We start from the raw sequence: 19,097 nt of genomic DNA on the forward strand, positions 1-19,097 counted from the left end.
CAGACACCACGTGATTTTTCTAAAAATGTTCCACCTCAATCATTATTCATTACTGCTAATCGCTTCTGTCTCGTAAGCCTAAGAAATCGAAATCGAAAGTAATATTCACTATGCTTCGAGAAAGATCATTTAAAGGAAACTTTCAAGATTTAAAATATTTTAAAATATCAATTGTGCTCTTTCAGATTCAAGAAGATCACACCACTGGTGGACATATCTATGATAAAGATGTTGTGCTACCTCCTGGAAGGATTACTAGTACCCGATAACACACCTCCAGATTGCAACAAGGAACTGTACGAGCTGTACTTTGTGTTTGCTGCCGTTTGGGCCTTTGGTGGTGCTATGTTCCAGGATCAGGTAAGATAAATATCATTATGATCTTGGATACAATTTATCAGTGATTTTAAAAGAGGAAATCGCTCGAACATTTTTTTGAACGATTCGTTGTTTATTGATGATGATACAGTACTGGTTTTATATTTTGATCTTTAATCAATTTTATACTTTCAGTTGGTGGATTACCGATCAGAATTCAGCAAATGGTGGTCCAGCGAATTCAAAACGATTAAATTCCCATCTCAAGGAACCGTATTTGACTACTTCATCTGTGCTGACTCCAAGAAATTCATTCCTTGGGCCGAAGCAGTTCCCAAGTTCAACTACGACCCTGAACTACCTCTACAGGCAACACTTGTAGCCACGTCTGAGACTCATCGTCTTGGCTTCTTCGTAGATCTACTGATGAAGAGGCAACGACCTGTGATGTTGGTGGGTAGTGCTGGTACCGGTAAAACTGTCCTCATGAACAAGTTGATGGGAGAACTGGGAGACGACTACACCGTTACCCTGGTTCCATTTAACAACTACACCACCTCTGCTATGTTGCAGGGTGTCCTCGAGAAACCACTCGAGAAGAAGGCTGGTAGGAACTTCGGCCCTCCCGGATCTAAGAAGCTTATCTACTTCATTGATGACATGAACATGCCAGAGGTTGATACATACGGCACTGTCGAGCCACACACACTCATTCGACAACACATTGATTACATGCATTGGTACGACAGAGCTAAGATGACCCTGAAAGATATTCACAACACCCAATACGTGTCTTGCATGAACCCTACTGCTGGATCCTTCACCATCAACCCTCGTCTCCAACGTCATTTCTGTGTCTTTGCCGTCAGTTTCCCTGGACAAGAGGCTCAGACAACCATTTACTCGCTCATTCTCACCGGTCATCTGGAACTCAACAAATTCCCTCAAGCTGTAAAACGTACCGTAGACAAACTGATTCAAGCCTCGATACAGCTCCACTCCAAGGTTAACTCAACCTTCCTGCCCACTGCAATCAAGTTCCATTACATCTTCAACTTGAGAGATTTGAGTAACATCTACCAGGGTATCCTGTACTCTCAGCCAGAGGTCACTAAGACTGCCCCTGATGTTATCCAACTGTGGATGCACGAAGCTTCCAGAGTATACCGAGATAAACTGATCGATCAAAAGGACGTAGAAACATACGACAAACTCATCATAGACGTATGTAAGAAGAACTTCGAAGATGTCGACGAGTCTGTGTTCCAACCGGAAGTCAATATCTACACACATTTCTCCCTGGGTATTGGTGAAGTGAAATACGCCCCAGTAGCATCATACACTGTACTCAACAATATTCTCGTGGAAGCGCTCGAGAATTACAATGAGATGAACTCCATGATGAACCTCGTACTCTTCAGAGATGCTATGGAGCATGTCTGCAGAATCAACAGAATTCTAGAGAGTCCTCGTGGTAACGCTTTGCTTGTTGGTGTCGGAGGTTCTGGTAAACAGTCTTTAGCTCGACTCGCTGCTTTCATCAGCAATCTGGAGGTCTTCCAGATCGCGCTACGAAAGGGATATGGTTTGGCTGACCTCAAGTTGGATATCGCTGGATTGTACATGAAGACTGGTGTGAAGAATGTACCAACTATGTTCCTCATGACTGACAGTCAGGTTCCAGACAACAAATTCCTCGTTTTGGTCAATGATTTACTCTCCACCGGTGAAATTCCTGATCTTTTTGCCGAGGATGAAATGGCAGAAATTATAAGCGGTGTAAGAAACGAAGTTAAGGCTGCAGGTATCATGGACTCAATAGAAAACTGCTGGACCTTCTTCATCGACAGGATCAGAACAACACTCAAAGTAGTCCTCTGCTTCTCCCCAGTAGGATCCACGCTTCGTGTCAGAGGCAGGATGTTCCCCGCTGTTATTAACTGCACTAACATAGATTGGTTCCACGAGTGGCCCGAAGAGGCTCTGGTCTCTGTCAGTTCCACCTTCCTTGAAGATCTGGACTTGTTGGAGCCAGAGTACAAGCCATCTGTTGCTGAGTTCATGGCTTACGTCCAGATGACTTGTAACGACAAATCTAAACAGTACCTTGCCAACGATAGGAGATACAATTACACCACTCCCAAGAGTTTCCTTGAACAGATTGAATTGTACAAAAAACTTCTTGGACTGAAACACAACGAGCTTCAACAAAAGATGGATCGTTTGTTGAACGGTCTCCTCAAGCTGCAAAGTACATCTTCCCAAGTAGATGATCTCAAGGCTAAACTTGCCTCTCAAGAAATTGAGTTGAAGCAGAAGAACGAAGATGCTGATAAGCTTATTCAGAAGGTCGGTGTTGAGACAGAGAAAGTAAGCAAAGAAAAAGAAATCGCCGATGCCGAGGAGGTCAAGGTCGACGGCATCAACAAGGAAGTCACGATAAAGGCTTCTGATTGTGAACGGGATTTGGCTAAGGCTGAGCCTGCTCTTCTTGCTGCACAATCTGCTCTGGATACCCTCAACAAAAACAACTTGACTGAGTTGAAATCGTTCGGTCAGCCTCCACCAGCTGTGATCAATGTTGTTGCTGGTGTGCTAGTGCTACTGAGTCCTCCCAATAAAATCCCCAAAGACAGGGGCTGGAAGGCAGGTAAACTTCTCATGGCAAAGGTCGATCAGTTCCTTGATCAACTTATTACCTATGACAAGGAGAACATCCACGAGAGCAACCTGAAAGCAATCGAACCTTTCCTGGCACAACCTGAGTTCGATCCTGAGTTCGTTAAATCGAAGTCTCTAGCTGCTGCTGGTCTTTGTGCTTGGGTCGTGAACATCATCACTTTCTATAAAGTGTTCTGTGATGTCGAGCCTAAGAGGATGGCCTTGGCACAAGCCAATACAGATCTAGCTTCTGCTGAAGAAAAGTTGACTGTTATCAAAGCAAAGATCAAAGAACTAGACGACAATTTAGCTGAGCTGACTGCATCATTTGAGAAAGCAACTTCTGACAAACTTCGTTGCCAACAAGAAGCGGAAACAACCCAGAAGACTATTTCTCTTGCCAATCGTCTGGTGGGAGGTTTAGCATCTGAAAACGTCAGGTGGGCGGATACTGTTGAAGAGTTCAAGATTATGGCCTCCAAGCTACCCGGTGATGTCCTGATGATAACAGCATTTATTTCATACTTAGGTTACTTCACTAAGGGTTACCGAGATGATTTAATGAACGATTGCTTCATTCCATATCTCCAAAAACAGAAAGTGAAAATTCCGATCACCGAGGAAACAGACATTCTTCAGATTCTGATTGACGATGCCGACATTGCATCCTGGAATAACGAGGGTTTGCCCTCAGACAGGATGTCCACAGAGAACGCAACTATTCTCTGTAACGCCACAAGATGGCCCCTCATGGTAGATCCTCAGCTTCAGGGCATCAAGTGGATCAAAAACCGAGAGGGCGATGAGCTGAAGGTTATCAGACTCGGACAGAAAGGTTATCTAGAGGCTATCGAAAGAGCCATTTCAAATGGTGACTGTGTTCTCATTGAGAACTTGGAAGAAGATATGGATCCAGTGCTGGACCCTGTCATTGGACGTAATACCATCAAGAAAGGACGTGCCATCAAGATTGGTGACAAAGACGTCGACTACAGTCCCAACTTCCGTCTTATTTTGCATACTAAACTTGCAAATCCTCACTACAAGCCAGAGTTACAAGCCCAGTGTACTTTGATTAACTTCACTGTGACCAGGGATGGTCTGGAGGACCAGCTCCTGGCTGAGGTCGTATCAAAGGAGAGGCCTGATCTTGAGGCAACTAAATCACAGCTTACAAAGCAACAGAACGATTTCAAGATCACGCTAAAGGGTCTTGAGGACAATCTACTGTCTAGGCTTTCTGCTGCTGAAGGCAACTTCTTGGGAGACACTGAACTCGTCGAGAATCTAGAGAAAACCAAAAAGACAGCGAATGAGATTGAGATTCAAGTTATCCAAGCCAAAGAAACCGAGATTGCTATCAACGAGGCGAGAGAGTTCTACCGTCCTGCTGCTGCTCGAGGCTCACTTCTCTATTTCATCCTCAACGATCTGAACAAAATCAATCCCCTCTACCAGTTCTCCCTCAAAGCTTTCAATGTTATTTTCCACAATTCTATGGACAGAGCAGAAGCTTCCGAGGAACTGAAGATTCGTGTAGAGAACCTGATCGACAGTTTAACTTACTCTGTCTTTGTGTACACCACCAGAGGTCTGTTCGAAGCTGACAAGATCATCTTCACTTCGCAGATGACCTTCCAGATCCTTCTCACTAGAAAAGAAATTGATATTGTTGAGTTGGACTTCCTGCTTCGTTTCCCAAGTGTTCCTAATGTCATTAGTCCAGTTGACTTCATGAACAACTTGAGTTGGGGAGCTGTAAAATCCCTCAGCCAAATGGACGAATTCAAGAATCTTGATCGTGACATCGAGGGATCAGCTAAGAGGTGGAAAAAGTTCGTGGAGAGCGAGATCCCAGAAAAAGAGAAGTTCCCTCAGGAATGGAAGAACAAATCATCCCTGCAGAAGCTTTGTATGATGAGAGCTTTGAGGCCTGACAGGATGACTTATGCTGTAGAAATGTTCGTTGAAGAAAAGCTGGGAGCAAAATACACCGAAAGCAGATCGGTGCCGTTTGCTAAATCATTCGAAGAAACTTCCCCCGAGACCCCTGTATTCTTCATCTTATCTCCTGGTGTAGATCCTCTGAAGGATGTTGAGATTCTTGGTAACAAACTTGGTATCACTATCGCTAACGGTAAACTACACAATGTCTCCCTCGGCCAGGGCCAGGAGATCGTGGCTGAGAAAGCTATGGAAATAGCCTGTAAGAACGGAGGATGGGTTATCCTCCAGAACATCCATCTCGTCAAAAAGTGGCTGAGTACACTGGAAAAGAAGCTCGAATCAACTGTGATTGACTCAGATCCGTTATATCGTGTGTACATGTCAGCTGAGCCTGCCTCCACCGCAGCCTCTCATATCATCCCTCAAGGTATTCTAGAAGCTTCTATCAAGATTACCAACGAACCCCCAACTGGTATCAAGGCTAACGTTCACAAGGCACTGGACCAGTTCTCCCAGGATACTCTCGAGATGTGTGCCAGAGAGAACGAATTCAAGAGTCTCTGGTTTGCTCTGTGCTACTTCCACGCCGTGGTCTGCGAACGCCGAAAGTTCGGCCCTCAAGGCTGGAACAGGTCTTATCCTTACAACATCGGAGATTTGACTATAAGTGTAAACGTGCTGTACAACTACTTGGAAAGCAACCCCAAAGTACCATGGACTGATCTGAGATATCTGTTCGGAGAGATTATGTACGGTGGACATATTACTGATGATTGGGATAGACGACTGTGTAAGACTTATCTGGAGGAATACATGAAACCAGATATGTTGGAGGGTGATTTACTGCTCGCTCCAGGTTTTTATCATCTTCTATTTTGATTTTACTATTTTTCAGATCTTGTGAACCAAGAGGCAACATTTTTATGCAGGAAAAATTTTCGAAAAACTTGCAATGCCCAATAATTGGTTTTGATTTAAGTATGGGGTCGTTCACATATTACGTAATCAATATTTTGGCAATTTGTATCCCACCCCCCTCCGTAATCAACCGTAATCAAGACCGAACCCCCCCCCCCCCTATATTACGTAATCAAGGTTTGACCCCCCCCCCCCCCCCCCCCGTTATCAAGACCCAACCCCCCTCCTATATTACGTAATCAAGATTAGACACCCCCCCCCCCCCCCCCCCCCCCATTTTTGAGTTAAATTTTGATGTAGAGATACAAAAAATACACATTATTCATTGCTGTCTGAGACTTGAGAAGATTTTTGTAATATCTCAAATGGTTTATACAAATTTTGATTACATAATTAACGAAAACTGTCCAATTGGTATTTCGAAAATCGGTAAAAAATTAAAATTTTGATTACGTAATCAACAACCAAACCCCCCCCCCCCCCCCCCCCCCCGTAAGCATTTGAACCCCCCCCCCCCCCCTCCCCCTCGGCTGATTACGTAATATGTGAACGACCCCTATACATTAAGATCATATTTATCAATAATATCAAGAAATAACGAAAAAATCATCCTTCAGGGTTCAATATACCGGGATCAATGGATTACCAGGGTTACCATAACTACCTGGACGATGAATTGCCCCCAGAGAGTCCTTATCTGTATGGTCTGCATCCTAACGCTGAGATTGGTTTCTTGACGATGACGTCAGAGCATTTGTTCAGGACTGTCCTGGAGATGCAGCCTCGTGATGGAGCTGGTGGTGGCGCGGTCGGTATGACCAAGGAGGAGAAGGTTGGTGTTTTTTATATGTTTATTAGAAAGTTTCTAATAATTAAGAGGAAGATGAGGACTTATAAATATTCGCAATTCAGTCAATATAAGTTGAGAACTAAACATTCTCTTAACTCAGGTGAAAGGACTGCTGGATGAGATTACGGAGAGACTACCAGAGGAGTTCAACATTATGGAGATGTTGGGAAGGACCGAGGACAGGTCACCCTACACTGTTGTGGCATTCCAGGAATGTGAACGTATGAACACTCTTACTTCAGAGATGAAGAGATCACTGAAGGAACTTGATCTGGGTCTTAAGGTTTTTTGACGTTGTAGTTCAGTTATTTTTACATATTGAGTATTGACATACCTCATTTTTATCGACCTATTAAATTCGAGTTTGACGAAAGTTAACTCTGTAGTCAAATGAACAAATGCAAATGTTTACAATCCAAGGTTTCCAATATTGTTCCAGTATATTTACATAACCATTCAAACCAGGGTGAGCTGACTATATCAAACGAGATGGAGGCTACAATGAACTCTTTGTTCCTCGACAGATGCCCTGACAACTGGACAGCTCGAGCCTACCCCTCTCTCCTACCACTCGGAGCTTGGTTTGCTGATCTCCAGCTTAGAATCAAGGAGCTCGAGGGATGGGTCACCGACTTTACCCTGCCCAATGTTGTATGGCTCGCTGGATTCTTCAACCCGCAATCCTTCTTAACCGGTTCGTGTCTCAAACAATATACCTTGGTCTGGTTCAATTTTCACCTTTATATTTTAATTATCATTATATCTTTCCTGCTTCACTTTCATGATATGGCAGTGTGAATTCGAACTCATGCCAAAATACAAAATATTTGTTTAAAATAGAATATATCCTCGTTTTACACTCGTCTTACCCCACTCTTCTCGCAGCTATTCAACAAAGCACGGCCCGAAAGAACGAGTGGCCATTGGATCGTATGGTACTGAGTGTTGATGTTACAAAGAAATCTAAGGATGATTTCAACAGCGCACCCAGGGAGGGAGCTTACATTCACGGGCTGTTCATGGAAGGAGCCAGATGGGATTCTCAATCAGGTTTGTTAATTCACCCAGGACTTATTAACTTATTATTTTTTTGGTTATTTTTAGAACAATTCTTGAATCTAGTTTTTCTTAAAATCACGGTAACTATTTAATATTATCTGACTGACACTTTCACCCAGGTATGATTGCTGACTCGCGTCTAAAGGAGCTCACTCCAGCCATGCCTGTGATGTTCATCAAGGCAGTAACTGTTGACAGACAGGACACTAAGAATGTGTATGATTGTCCGGTTTACAAAACCAGGGAAAGAGGTCCTACATACGTGTGGACCTTCAACTTGAAGACCAAAGAGAAACCGGCCAAGTGGACTGTAGCTGGAGTCGCTCTTCTGCTCTCGTCCTAAACCTGCTAACATATGTGAACGTGGCGAGTTGCTGTCAATCGAAATTTTCCGTTGTTGTCTTTTGTTGTTGTATGAAAAGAAATGTTAATGTTATATTTCTACTTTGAAACTTTCGCCTGAAAGATTATCGTTCTGAGAAAAAGTTAAAAACTCTTTTTTGATTCTGTAAAATAATATAATGTGTGCAGTATATATTGCACAGTTTGTGCTTAACTCTTGATTTTCTTTTCTTTTTGTTAAAAGTATTACTTGATCGTATGTTTGTACAAAACTTACAAGCTAAAAATTCCTTATACAGTTTCTTCTGAACCCAATTTATCTGATTTGTTTAAGTTTGTTCTGTTAATTAATTCACCACCTAAAATTATGTGGTTTATTTGCAAGACAAAATGATCACTCGCATTCCTTCAAGAATGTAAAATAATGAAATTCATTGAATCCAAAAATATACTCAAAAGATGTACTTAGAAAAGTGAAATCCACAAATACAATGAGCAAGTCAGCTCGAATCAATTTCCAGCACGTAGAAACGGTGCAGGGCGAATTAATCTCCCATTGATGGCTCTTTCGCGGTCGATCATATTCGCCAACAAGTTGGGCTTCTTGGAATTAACTTTCTTGTTGCCTTCCCATTCGTTGTTGATAGGTTTTGTGCCTTTCATTCCCAATGACCAAGCTAAATCTCCGTAATTTTGGCTTTTATCACCTTCAGATCGTTCCACTTTATTTCCAGCGGGTGCTTTAAGATCTTTAAGCTCCTTCCAGTTTAATCCACTTTTTGAACGAAGGGACAGATTGCTACTATTCGGATTCCCATGCATTGACCATAATCGTTTTCTCATGTCGATCCGATTGTGAGGACGATAAGCTGGTTCAAGTTCGACAACATCGATTTTAACCGCCGAACAGCACGATATAAAAAACGAAAAACTTATCAGAACAAACTTCATTTTCTTTACATCGGAATTATAATGCATTAATTCACACAAAAAACAAAAGCAGTAAGTCTACGCAATTAAAAATGACAATTTTGAACTAAGGTATAGTTTCATTAAGCTACGGGTACAGTTACAAACCAAAGACATAACCGAATTTAGAGAGACCTTTAAAAGTGTAAACAAAGTTGACCAAGGGAAGTTTTTGTAAACAATTGGTCCGTAAATCATATCGTGGAAATACATACATTGCACAAAACAAGTTTCGCGTACGGAATTTAAGGGCAGTAATAATACACTTTAATTTAGTAATAATACACTACTTAATAAAGTAATAACACTACTTAAATAATAAGTAGTATTATAATAAAGTGATAATACTACTTAAATTTGTTTTACGGGTGAAATTTCTTCCCTAAAACGAATTATGCCACACTTATTTAAATAATATGCTTATGAATTTAAATTATGTTTTACCAATACCAATTTAAATTACCCTTGTTAGGGTTACATCTTGGTGGCAGTCATGCTTTACCGATTTAAATTATGCTATACAAATTATGCTTAACCAACACTATGCTCTACCAATTCAACATGAAAATGTTCTGACAAAATAAAAAGAGAGGATCACCTTTAAATATAAGTTTTAAGTTTCGATGCAGTACAAAGTGTCAAATTTATTAAAAACAGTCGTTATATTTTAACATAATGCATAAGATACTTTAAAGTGTTAAACACAATACAGATTCATATAATGTTCATAATATACAGTGAAACCTATCTTTATACCGGGCCTCTCGGGGGAAACAGAAAGTGCACGGTATAAAAAATCCAAATTAGTCACTACTCACTATTATCTAAAATGAATATTTTAAAGACTTTGCTTCTTACTGAGCGGTGCCAACCTTTATCTCTGCTATATCTTTTATGCATTTATTCCTAATATTTGTGTCAGTGACGAATTTCCTAGTTGCACCAGCAAATCAAACTTTTGCTGATTCAATCTGTAATCAATAACAGGTTTACCAAACGAGATGTCATCAAGAAAATAGTATGCTTGTAAATGAGTGTTATGCATGAGCATAGTGTGGATGTAAGGATAGTTTTCTATGTCAATTTTATTTACTACAGCAGGATTCTCGAAAGAATGCCTGTTCTTAGCTACTTCACTCATAAAAAAGTTAAGGATGGTCTGAGAAAATAAAATTCCACTTTGAGGTCTAAAGATAGTTATGATCGGATTCCACTCAAACATAAGTTTCTCTGGGTGGAATTGTGTGCCATAGAATGGATATTTTTTGTGTTCGGTCATCGATGCATACTCTTTACCATCAAGGTCGAAACTTTTTCCCACAACATCAATCTCCTGCAGAACCCCACTGCGTTGAAGTTGTTTAATCGTGAAACATTTAGTATGAAAGAAATAAACGGAAGGTTCCTTTTGTATATCTTCATAAAGCGGTCTGCTTATATTCGCCAACAGTCTACTGCTCTCTGTGCTCTGAAATATAACATATTAGACTCAACTCTTGGGCTACTAATACTAAAGCTAAAACTTTGTATGTTTATAAACGGATTAAACGGATTAACGGATTAAACGATTCAAAAGTCAAATTACAATGGTAATAATATAAAAAGTAAATTTACCCGAAAGTCAAAAAGTATATATACAAGAGAATGCGAATAAAATTGCAACCTCTATAATAAACAAAGAAATAATCCCCGCAAATCTTCAGAATGATAATATATATATATATATGCGATTAATATACGAATTCTACGTTAAACTATATTCAAAACGTTTTCAAATAAAATTGGGTATTGAATTCTGAGCAAAATTACCTGGGTTGGACGGAATGGCTGCGACAAATCAAAAGCTCTACAATGTCCACGTAGATCCTCGTGCTGGTCTACCGTCCGATTCGAATTTAAGAAGAAATTGGTCATGAACTGAAACCCAAGACAGATTCCCCAAATCGGAAAATAGTCTCCACTATCGTTTGCTTCCATCGCCCATTTTATCAATTTACCAGCAGCGTTGTAGTAATCACTGTCAGGGATTGGCTGAAGATACAATTGCGCTATTATGATTTGGTTAATGATTAATAATACTATAACTTGCATATTTATTCATAAACCACTTAAAAATTTAATAGCGAAGTGGCTAACATTTAATGAAGCTGGTCATGCTTTCTCAGTCTCTAGATCGCCAATATCGGCATTTTTATTTCGTGATATGCAGGGATGGTTGATTTTTCTCAAACCCCAACTTACTCTGGCTCCCCCAGGAAAGACTATTCCATTTATGGAATCAAAAATATTCCTTAGATCATCTTCTGGGAGGTCAATTGGAATCGGAACAACTGTAGCGCCTGAAATTAAGGAAGTAATAATTAATAAAGTTATAAGGATAATCATTCGTGCTACAGTTAATGTTACGGCATCAAGATTACTGCTTTGAGTTTATAAACTGCTTTGAGTTTATAAACATAAATGTAAAGTAAAGTATTACATTTGGAGCATTTCATAATTATTTCACTAAAAATGTCCAAAACACACTCGCCCCAATCTGGACCAGTAGTATGTATATATACATATTATTTATATATAAATAAGATAGAGGATATGAATACTTCCCCACGCTCCAAAAAGGTTGTTATTGAAAATACCTGAAGCCTGTATAAATCTGGCGTAAGAAGCGGGGATGTAGGAGTTTCCATACTTTGCGCCAAACCCATGCAGAGATTTTGGGTTTGCAGTTGCAAACTTATGCATAATACCTTGAGAAAGAATTCCTATCACAGGTCTTTGTGGTTTCATCCTTCTATCCTTTAATCTACCTTTGATTTCAACAGACTCTGGTAGTGGTACAACTTTTATTCTCCCAACTTGCGATTTGTGGTTTTCAATCAGGTTTGCAGTCATGACACCTAAAATAACTGCAATCGCAATGCAATAGGCTTTAAAGAACTTTTCTGTCCACCGACGGCATCTTGGTTTGTCGTAAGCCATTTCCGATCTTGACAATGTTTGTGTAACCTGCTCATATATTTATAAATATATACTTGATCATGAATTGAATAATAGAATACCTTACCCACCCTAATTCGTCTGGCCTCAAGTTGACAGGCCAAAAAGTCTGTCCGGCACTTATTAGAAAAATTTAAGGCAGAGATCTGGTAAATAATTATTTTAAAGATATCTGCCTTAAATTTTCCTAATTTGGTCACAGGTTAGAGCCGGGTTCGTGTGGCTATATTTAGGGTCGGATGGACTTTTTGGCCTTCTTGATGCATGGCATTTATTTCAAGCTGCCATCTCTATTCTCTAAGTCTATGACAGTATTATTGAAATATTATGATTACCTTATCGAACGTAGTTCGACTGCAAAAATTGAACGGACATAATTTTAAACAAACATTGATTTGAACCAGAACGCTCGAAGGAATTTTAAAAGCCTTTAAAAAAGGAACATTTTCTCATTTTTTTGTAACTCACAAGAAATGAACGAGAAAGCTGGAAAAAGTAATGCCATTATGTGATTCAGCCGAAACGTCATCATTATCATTTACTCGGATGAAAATTTAAATTGACCAAAATTATAAAGTATAGTCAGACCCGAAATTAAAAACTATAGTCAGATCCCAAGTGAACAGTGCAGCAATGGCTAACTTCCAGGGCTAGGCAGGTGAAAACATAGCTCAAGAAAAAGTGACGAAGATGACTTCAGATGATGCATTTAAATTGAATTTGAACAAAGCTCAGGTAAATTTAATAAGTAATTTGACAAAAACAATAGAAACTTGCACAAAAGATACTTTTGTTGTTGCATTGTAAAATGTAGATGGTGAAAGATTTATTAGTGACGCAATGAGACCAGACCCTTGTTACTGCCGAAGTTAACTTCAGATGACAAATTTAAACGGAACAGCTAATTAGTAAGCTTGGTTAAACTCCAGTAAATTGACAATAACAAAAGAAACTTGCACAATAATCAACAATTTTCTTGAAAGCTTCTCGTACGTGGTAGTAGTGTGTCTCGAATATAAATAGTAATCAACAAACACACAAAGGGTAACATTGTTAGGACTTAGGTCCTATTAGTATTATAATTATTATCACACTTTCGAGCCATATTTGGCAGGAAAGTAAAATTGATATTACATGCCCCGACAAAATTTGCCTGGCATTGTTCAGAATTTGGCCGCCAAATTTTTTTAAAGGCCTAACTCAAAATTCCACTACAAAACTTAAGGTTGAAATGCGATTCTACGTTGATTCTGAAAATTTCATGTAAAAATATTGAAATCCTATTGAGTTCTATTGTTTTGAGCGAAATCAGTTTTTCAAATATCGCGAACTGAGATATCATGGGCGGTTTTGTTCATTTTTTGCGATTATTTAAACACAGAATCCACAGTTAGTTAGTTACTGAGCTGATAATCATAGAGAATGTGTAGTATAGACTTACCTTCCATATAAAGTTGGTTTCATTCAAAAATATTGATATTTGACCAATTTATGGGCCAAAATTGATCAAATTTGGTGCGTATGCCCAAATATGGTCATATGATTTTTGGCTCATAACTCAGTCATTTTTTGGCCAATCTTGATTAAAATTCATATACGAGTTTAGGGGACTACTAGCTACAAGTAGAGCACCTAAAATCTGGTTTTTGGGCATGTTCAGGGTATTTGGCTGAATCGGGCCTAATTTGGACCAAATATATGCGTGGCTGCCCCGCGAGCACCGTTTGGCGGTTGGGGTCTGGGACCCCCTCAAAAGTTCGGTCACTGGTCCTAGTTTGTTGGTCTCGAAACCAAGTTTCACAAACCCCCCCCCCCCCCCCCTTAATACAACACAGTATGATGCAAGGGCAGATTTCTCACGGTGTTGGGGGCGTATCCCCTTATCAGTAACACGGGATGTGTCACGTGACAGTAATTCGGGAATCGGTCGCGAGGGCGGAAGTCACGAGGGCGGAAGTCGCGAGGGCGGTGGTCTCGAGGACGGAAGACCCAAGGGCGTAGGACTCAAGTGCGGAAGTTTCCTAAAAGGTTGGACTCGAGGGTGGAGGTCGCGAGGGCGGAGGTCGATCACATGACACAAGGGCGGAAGTTTCCTAAAATGATCACAATGGAGGTCACAAAGAGACTTAAACTACCAACAGCAGCAGAGAAGGGAGTATGGAAGGGAATTGATGAAGACCTGATTGTTTTGGTGAACAATGTAGCAGCAGAGGACGTGGAGTCCCGACTGGAGAAGGTAGAAAAGCTGGTATACAGCTATCTGGAAAGTAGATTCGGTGAAGAGGAAGCGAAGAAACCTCGTGTTCCCCAGAAGGAAAAGGAGAACAAGGAGACAAAAGTTATTCGCTTGGCCAAGAGAGAGGCTAAGAGAAACAAGAAAGATGCTAGGAGAAGCAATGATCAGAATATGTTGGCTCAAGCTAAGACTGAGTACCTGAGACTCGTGCGCTTACACAACAAAAGCCGTCGTAATGAGCTCAGGAAGAAGAAGAACAAGGAGAGCAAAAAGGAACAGTCACAGTTTAAACAAAACCCATTTCAATTTGGAAGGAAACTGCTTGACGGGGATAAGAAGAACAAACCCCCTAATTTCTCCAAGGAAGTGGCTGACAGATTCTTTAAGAATGAGTACTGTGATAAGGAGAGAAGTGCTCTATATGTAAAGCTTAAAGGACTGCCCGATGCCCCAGTACCAAAGACTGCATTTGAGATGGAGAGATTGGACTGGGATGAGTTTCAAACGAAGCTGAAAAGCCGTAGAAATAAATCATCACCTGGTCCGAATGGAGTCCCATATCTGGTATATAAGAGATGTCCCAGAATGGCGAAAGCAGTATTCAAATTGCTGGATTCTCTATGGGAAAGCCAGAGAGTCCCGCTGCAATGGCGAGTAGGTGAAGCCATTCTGATAGCAAAAACTGAGGATTTAGATGACCCTAGTAAGTTCAGAAACATCACTAAAACAAACACTAGTGGGAAGTTGCAGATGGGATTACTAGCGGACAGAATGCTAGAGTATATGGTCAGTAATAGCTACATAGACACGTCTATCCAGAAAGGATTCCTGCGTAAGACACCAGGTTGCCTCGAGCATACTCAGGCTCTGATGGAAGAGTTGAAGGATGCCAAATCTAATAGACGACAGATCTTTGCAGTTTGGGTGGACCTAATGAACGCCTACGGCCGGGTTCCCCACAACTTGATAATATATGCTCTAAGACATTATAAGTTCCCAAACTGGCTCATAGAATATATGTTTAAGCACTATGATGAGCTGATTGTGAGAGTGGTGACAAAGAACTGGAAAACAAACTGGTTCTTTTATATGTTAGGTCTTTTTCAGGGCGACCCTCTATCGGTTGTACTGTTCTTAATAGTTTTCAACCTACTATTGGATCTCCTGAAAAATCAAAGCGACTTGGGTTACAAGCCGTCTTTTAGTTCTAGCAGCACGTCAAGTCGTGCTTTTGCTGACGACCTAACTCTGATGTCTCCCAGGCTGGAAAAGATGAAGAAGCTTATAGATGTGATGGAAAGATTTCTTACTTGGTCAAGGAAAATGAAAGCCAAGCCGAGTAAATGCGTATCCCTGGGGATGAAGGTTATAGATGGAAGGTATGTGTCCTATGACCCTGAAATTTTCATAGATGGAGCTCAAATCCAGTTTATTGGAAATACACCGATGAAGTTTCTTGGCCATTGGATATATGTGGATCTGGGCCTCAAAGATACCAAGAAGCTGATAGAAGACAAACTGATTACACTGTTTCAGGCAGTGGACGGATCAGGCCTTAATGGAGTGATGAAATGCTGGATTTACAACAACCTCCTAACCAGCAAGCTCTCCTGGGACCTGATGATCTACAATCTCCCGGTTAGTTTTGTCAAAGATCTTGAAGCAATATGTACGAAGTATCTGAAGAAATGGCTAGGTGTAACAAAGACAATTACTGTCAGTGTGCTTTACAGAAATAAGGATTGCTTTGGATTGAATCTTAAAAGGCTATCGGACTTATACAAGTTCCTTCAGGTGTCCAAAGGTTACTCTCTAAAGAACAGCAAGGATCCTAAAGTTAAGGAGGTCTACGAGCACAGGGCCAAGAAACAAGAAGGGAGCAGTCGGTGGGGTTACACTAATGAGCTGAGTGCTAGAGAAAGAGATCTCTACTTCAGAGAGTTAGTAGGGGTAACAGTGCAAGGCAGGATGGGCTTGGGATCCAAGAGGAGTGTAGCCAGTGAAAAGGAAAAACTGAAAGAACTGGTATCCCACATCTCAGAGCAGGATATCCTGTTGACACTGGTAGACAAGGGAGTTCAAGGACAATTCTTAACATGGGAAAACACCATGCAGCTAGACCTAGGTTGGAACAACCTTATTTACAACTACAAGATGAGCCCTGCTCTTCTTAAGTTCCACCTCAATGCAACCCATGACGTTGCAAATACTCCAGCAAACATGAGCCTGTGGAACTATGCTGACACAGGACACTGTCCACTTTGCGGATGGAGACACTGCAACATTAAGCACATTGTGGTAGCTTGCAACTTCTCGCTGAACAACAAACGATACAATTGGAGGCATGACAACGTGCTGCGGGTCATTGCGAAATCCCTACTGGATCAAATCGAGAAGTTCAACAACAAAGATTTTAAACTTGAAGTTCAGGACTGGACATATAACAGGCTTCAAGTCATCTAGCAGCTGTTACCAAAAACCGAAGACGAAGATGAAAAGAGAGAGCCCTTTTGAGAAAGACCAAGATTGGCAGATTATCTGGGACGAAGATGACCTCCCAGCACAGTTCCCCCAGCACATCTACGGAACTGCAGAACGTCCCGATATTGTAGTCTGGTCTGATAAAGGAAAGGTGGTCATATTAGTAGAGTTGACAGTTGGTGACGAGAGTAACTTTAGTGACCAAGTAGAACGTAAACAAGCACGTTACAACAGAGAGCTTATTCCTGGGCTGCATGGCAGTGGGTGGAAAGCTCAGCTTTTTACGCTAGAGGTTGGGTGTAGAGGCTTCTGGCATCATACCTTACCAGCCCTACTAAACTACTTTGGTGTTACAAAGAGAGTAAAGAAAGCAGTGTTCCAAGAGGCGGCTTTGGTTGCTCTCAGATGTTCCTATGCAATCTGGTTAGCAAGAGAAAACAAGAAGTGGAGTCCCTGCTACAACATCGCACAAAGACCCACTGTTCTACCATCAACTGAGTGAGCTGAGTGTTGGGCCCTTAAAACATTGTTTAAAGCCACACCTGGAATCTCAAGTACCAGGATCAGTGATGGAAGCTAAGCAGATACATAGATGGAGTTGCTATCGAAAGATATAGAACTCAGGTATCCAACATCGTACCTTGATTATATTGTAGTATTTTCTCACAATAACGTAGACATTTCACATAGCACTCTTCAGCAAATCAAGATACGTTAAAACATCATCCTCGTACAAATGGTAGTTCTCGATGATGCTGATGATTCTCCTATCCTTGTCACTATTGGCCTTCTTCCTTTTAGGCGGCTGCTCTCCAAGCGAATTGGCTAAGATCTTCTTATCTGTTGAGGCGTGCTCCATCTGGACTGCTGCGATGAAGTTGAAGATGGTAGGGTTGGCGTGTCCAACGAGAGCAGAGCAAGTTTTTCGTTTCACAGTTTAATCTCTTCGTGTGGAAACAGTTGATCAGATCCCAGGATATTATCGCTCGTGACGTTGTGATGTCCCCACATACCGTTGTGCGATGTGAGATCATGCTCTCGTTTAAACACAAAAGCACCCATGGTGATTTATGACGTGAGTCGAAGTTATGTGTCATGTGACTCGATTCGATAGTTTGAGTCACATGACACAAGGGCTCGAGCTCTGGGATCTGATCAACTGTTTCCACTCGAAGAGATTGCACTAAGAAACGTAGACGACTCAAAAAACAACTAGTATATAAGACTGATGTTAGGAATAGAAGTATCTTATTACTTAGTTCCACCTACACCTCAACTACTACAATTACAACCATGTTCGATAAAGATACAGTAAAGATAATCAGAGGAAGGACTCCCACCAGTAAGAATCTCCTACACGGTGGTTTCCGCTACTCTAAGGATGGAAAGCTTACCACTGATGGACGCCAAGCCTGGAGATGTGTGAGGAAGAAAGACAGTTGCCGTGGTCGTCTGTATACCGAATCATGGTGGACTTTGAGCTTGCCCTGAGGAACGCCTATACATCGTCTACATTCCAGTCGTCCCAAGTGGACGGGTGCTTTTTTCACCTCTGCCAGGCTGTCATGAGAGCTGTCGGAGGCTTGGCTACAAGGAGGAGTACGAAAAATGGTAGGTACTCGTGACCACCGCGTACGAGTCACCAGAACCAATCATCTTCACAGATGCCCGGCGTGTGCCAACGTATTCAGTGTACTGAGACCCTGAGGCGTTGTGCGACCCGCTGTTGTCTCTTACTCTGATCTTGTAATATGGGCCCCATTTGAAAGTTGATTGTTTGTTGCCGTGTTGAGTGGTACAATAACATTTAACACTAACAGCTGTATGGAAATATATAATAATGCATTTGATTGGCATTGTATTATAAATATCATTTTTTGAACATTTAAAATATAATTTGGAACATTACAGTAACGTTATTCAAATCTCAAACAGAAAAAAGTATATTTCAAAGCTTTGTGTTTTGATCATATGATTATGGGTGAATAGTGATTTTGATTGCATAAATTTGATTGGGCAGTGATGGTGAGTGAGAAGATGATGGGAGTGCCAGCCAGTAACTCTGTCAAATGAACAGCCCACTGAGGAGTGGGTGAGCGCAAGCGCGAGAACGGCAGAGAGGGTAGCATAAAACGGAATACACGGCCACAGAAAAGACACAGAAACTAAACCGTGCGCGGTAAGTTAGCCAGTGTCTGAGAGCTAGTGTTGCCCGGCAGGAGGCATCCAAAAGAGGTGCCGTGGTGAACTGTCGAGGCTAAGTTCGAATGCAAGGCGAAGCAACTCAAACTGATGATGAAGAGGTAGACTGAACGGGAA

General features: G+C 41.2%; 2 protein-coding genes across 2 annotated transcripts in view; one reads left to right on the forward strand and one right to left on the reverse strand.

The window, feature by feature from the left end:
- The window catches only part of LOC134817332 (dynein beta chain, ciliary-like), a 36,246-nt gene extending 27,832 nt beyond the window's left edge, over positions 1-8,414 (forward strand). Inside the window, exons 36-42 of the mRNA XM_063826466.1 lie at positions 186-360; positions 514-5,782; positions 6,462-6,676; positions 6,795-6,977; positions 7,160-7,388; positions 7,580-7,744; positions 7,873-8,414. Of these exons, the coding sequence (XP_063682536.1) occupies positions 186-360; positions 514-5,782; positions 6,462-6,676; positions 6,795-6,977; positions 7,160-7,388; positions 7,580-7,744; positions 7,873-8,096 (6,460 nt within the window). The 3' untranslated portion in view covers positions 8,097-8,414. The remainder of the gene's footprint in view (positions 1-185; positions 361-513; positions 5,783-6,461; positions 6,677-6,794; positions 6,978-7,159; positions 7,389-7,579; positions 7,745-7,872) is intronic.
- An 85-nt stretch (positions 8,415-8,499) lies between these two features.
- Positions 8,500-12,070, reverse strand: LOC134817335 (gamma-glutamyl hydrolase-like). The gene is made up of 4 exons (XM_063826470.1): positions 11,701-12,070; positions 11,306-11,403; positions 10,874-11,095; positions 8,500-10,532 (listed from the first exon to the last, which is right to left on the reverse strand). The coding sequence occupies exons 1-4, from the start codon at positions 12,041-12,043 to the stop codon at positions 9,957-9,959; spliced, it is 1,239 nt and encodes a 412-aa protein (XP_063682540.1). The 5' UTR covers positions 12,044-12,070; the 3' UTR covers positions 8,500-9,956.
- Between the last annotated feature and the right edge of the window lie 7,027 nt (positions 12,071-19,097).

This window comes from Bolinopsis microptera, chromosome 6, assembly GCF_026151205.1.
Source record: "Bolinopsis microptera isolate Bmic1 chromosome 6, MBARI_Bmic_1.0, whole genome shotgun sequence".
Taxonomy (NCBI): domain Eukaryota; kingdom Metazoa; phylum Ctenophora; class Tentaculata; order Lobata; family Bolinopsidae; genus Bolinopsis; species Bolinopsis microptera.

Bases quoted from the DNA above. Each gene is read 5' to 3' on its own strand.
- LOC134817335 (XM_063826470.1), bottom strand. From the start codon at position 12,043: ATGGCTTACGACAAACCAAGATGCCGTCGGTGGACAGAAAAGTTCTTT. The intron at 11,404-11,700 runs GTATTTTCAATA...CCTTAATTTCAG, and splicing joins CAGATTTATACAGGCTTCAG to GCGCTACAGTTGTTCCGATT. The intron at 10,533-10,873 runs GTAATTTTGCTC...GTTATATTTCAG, and splicing joins AGCCATTCCGTCCAACCCAG to AGCACAGAGAGCAGTAGACT.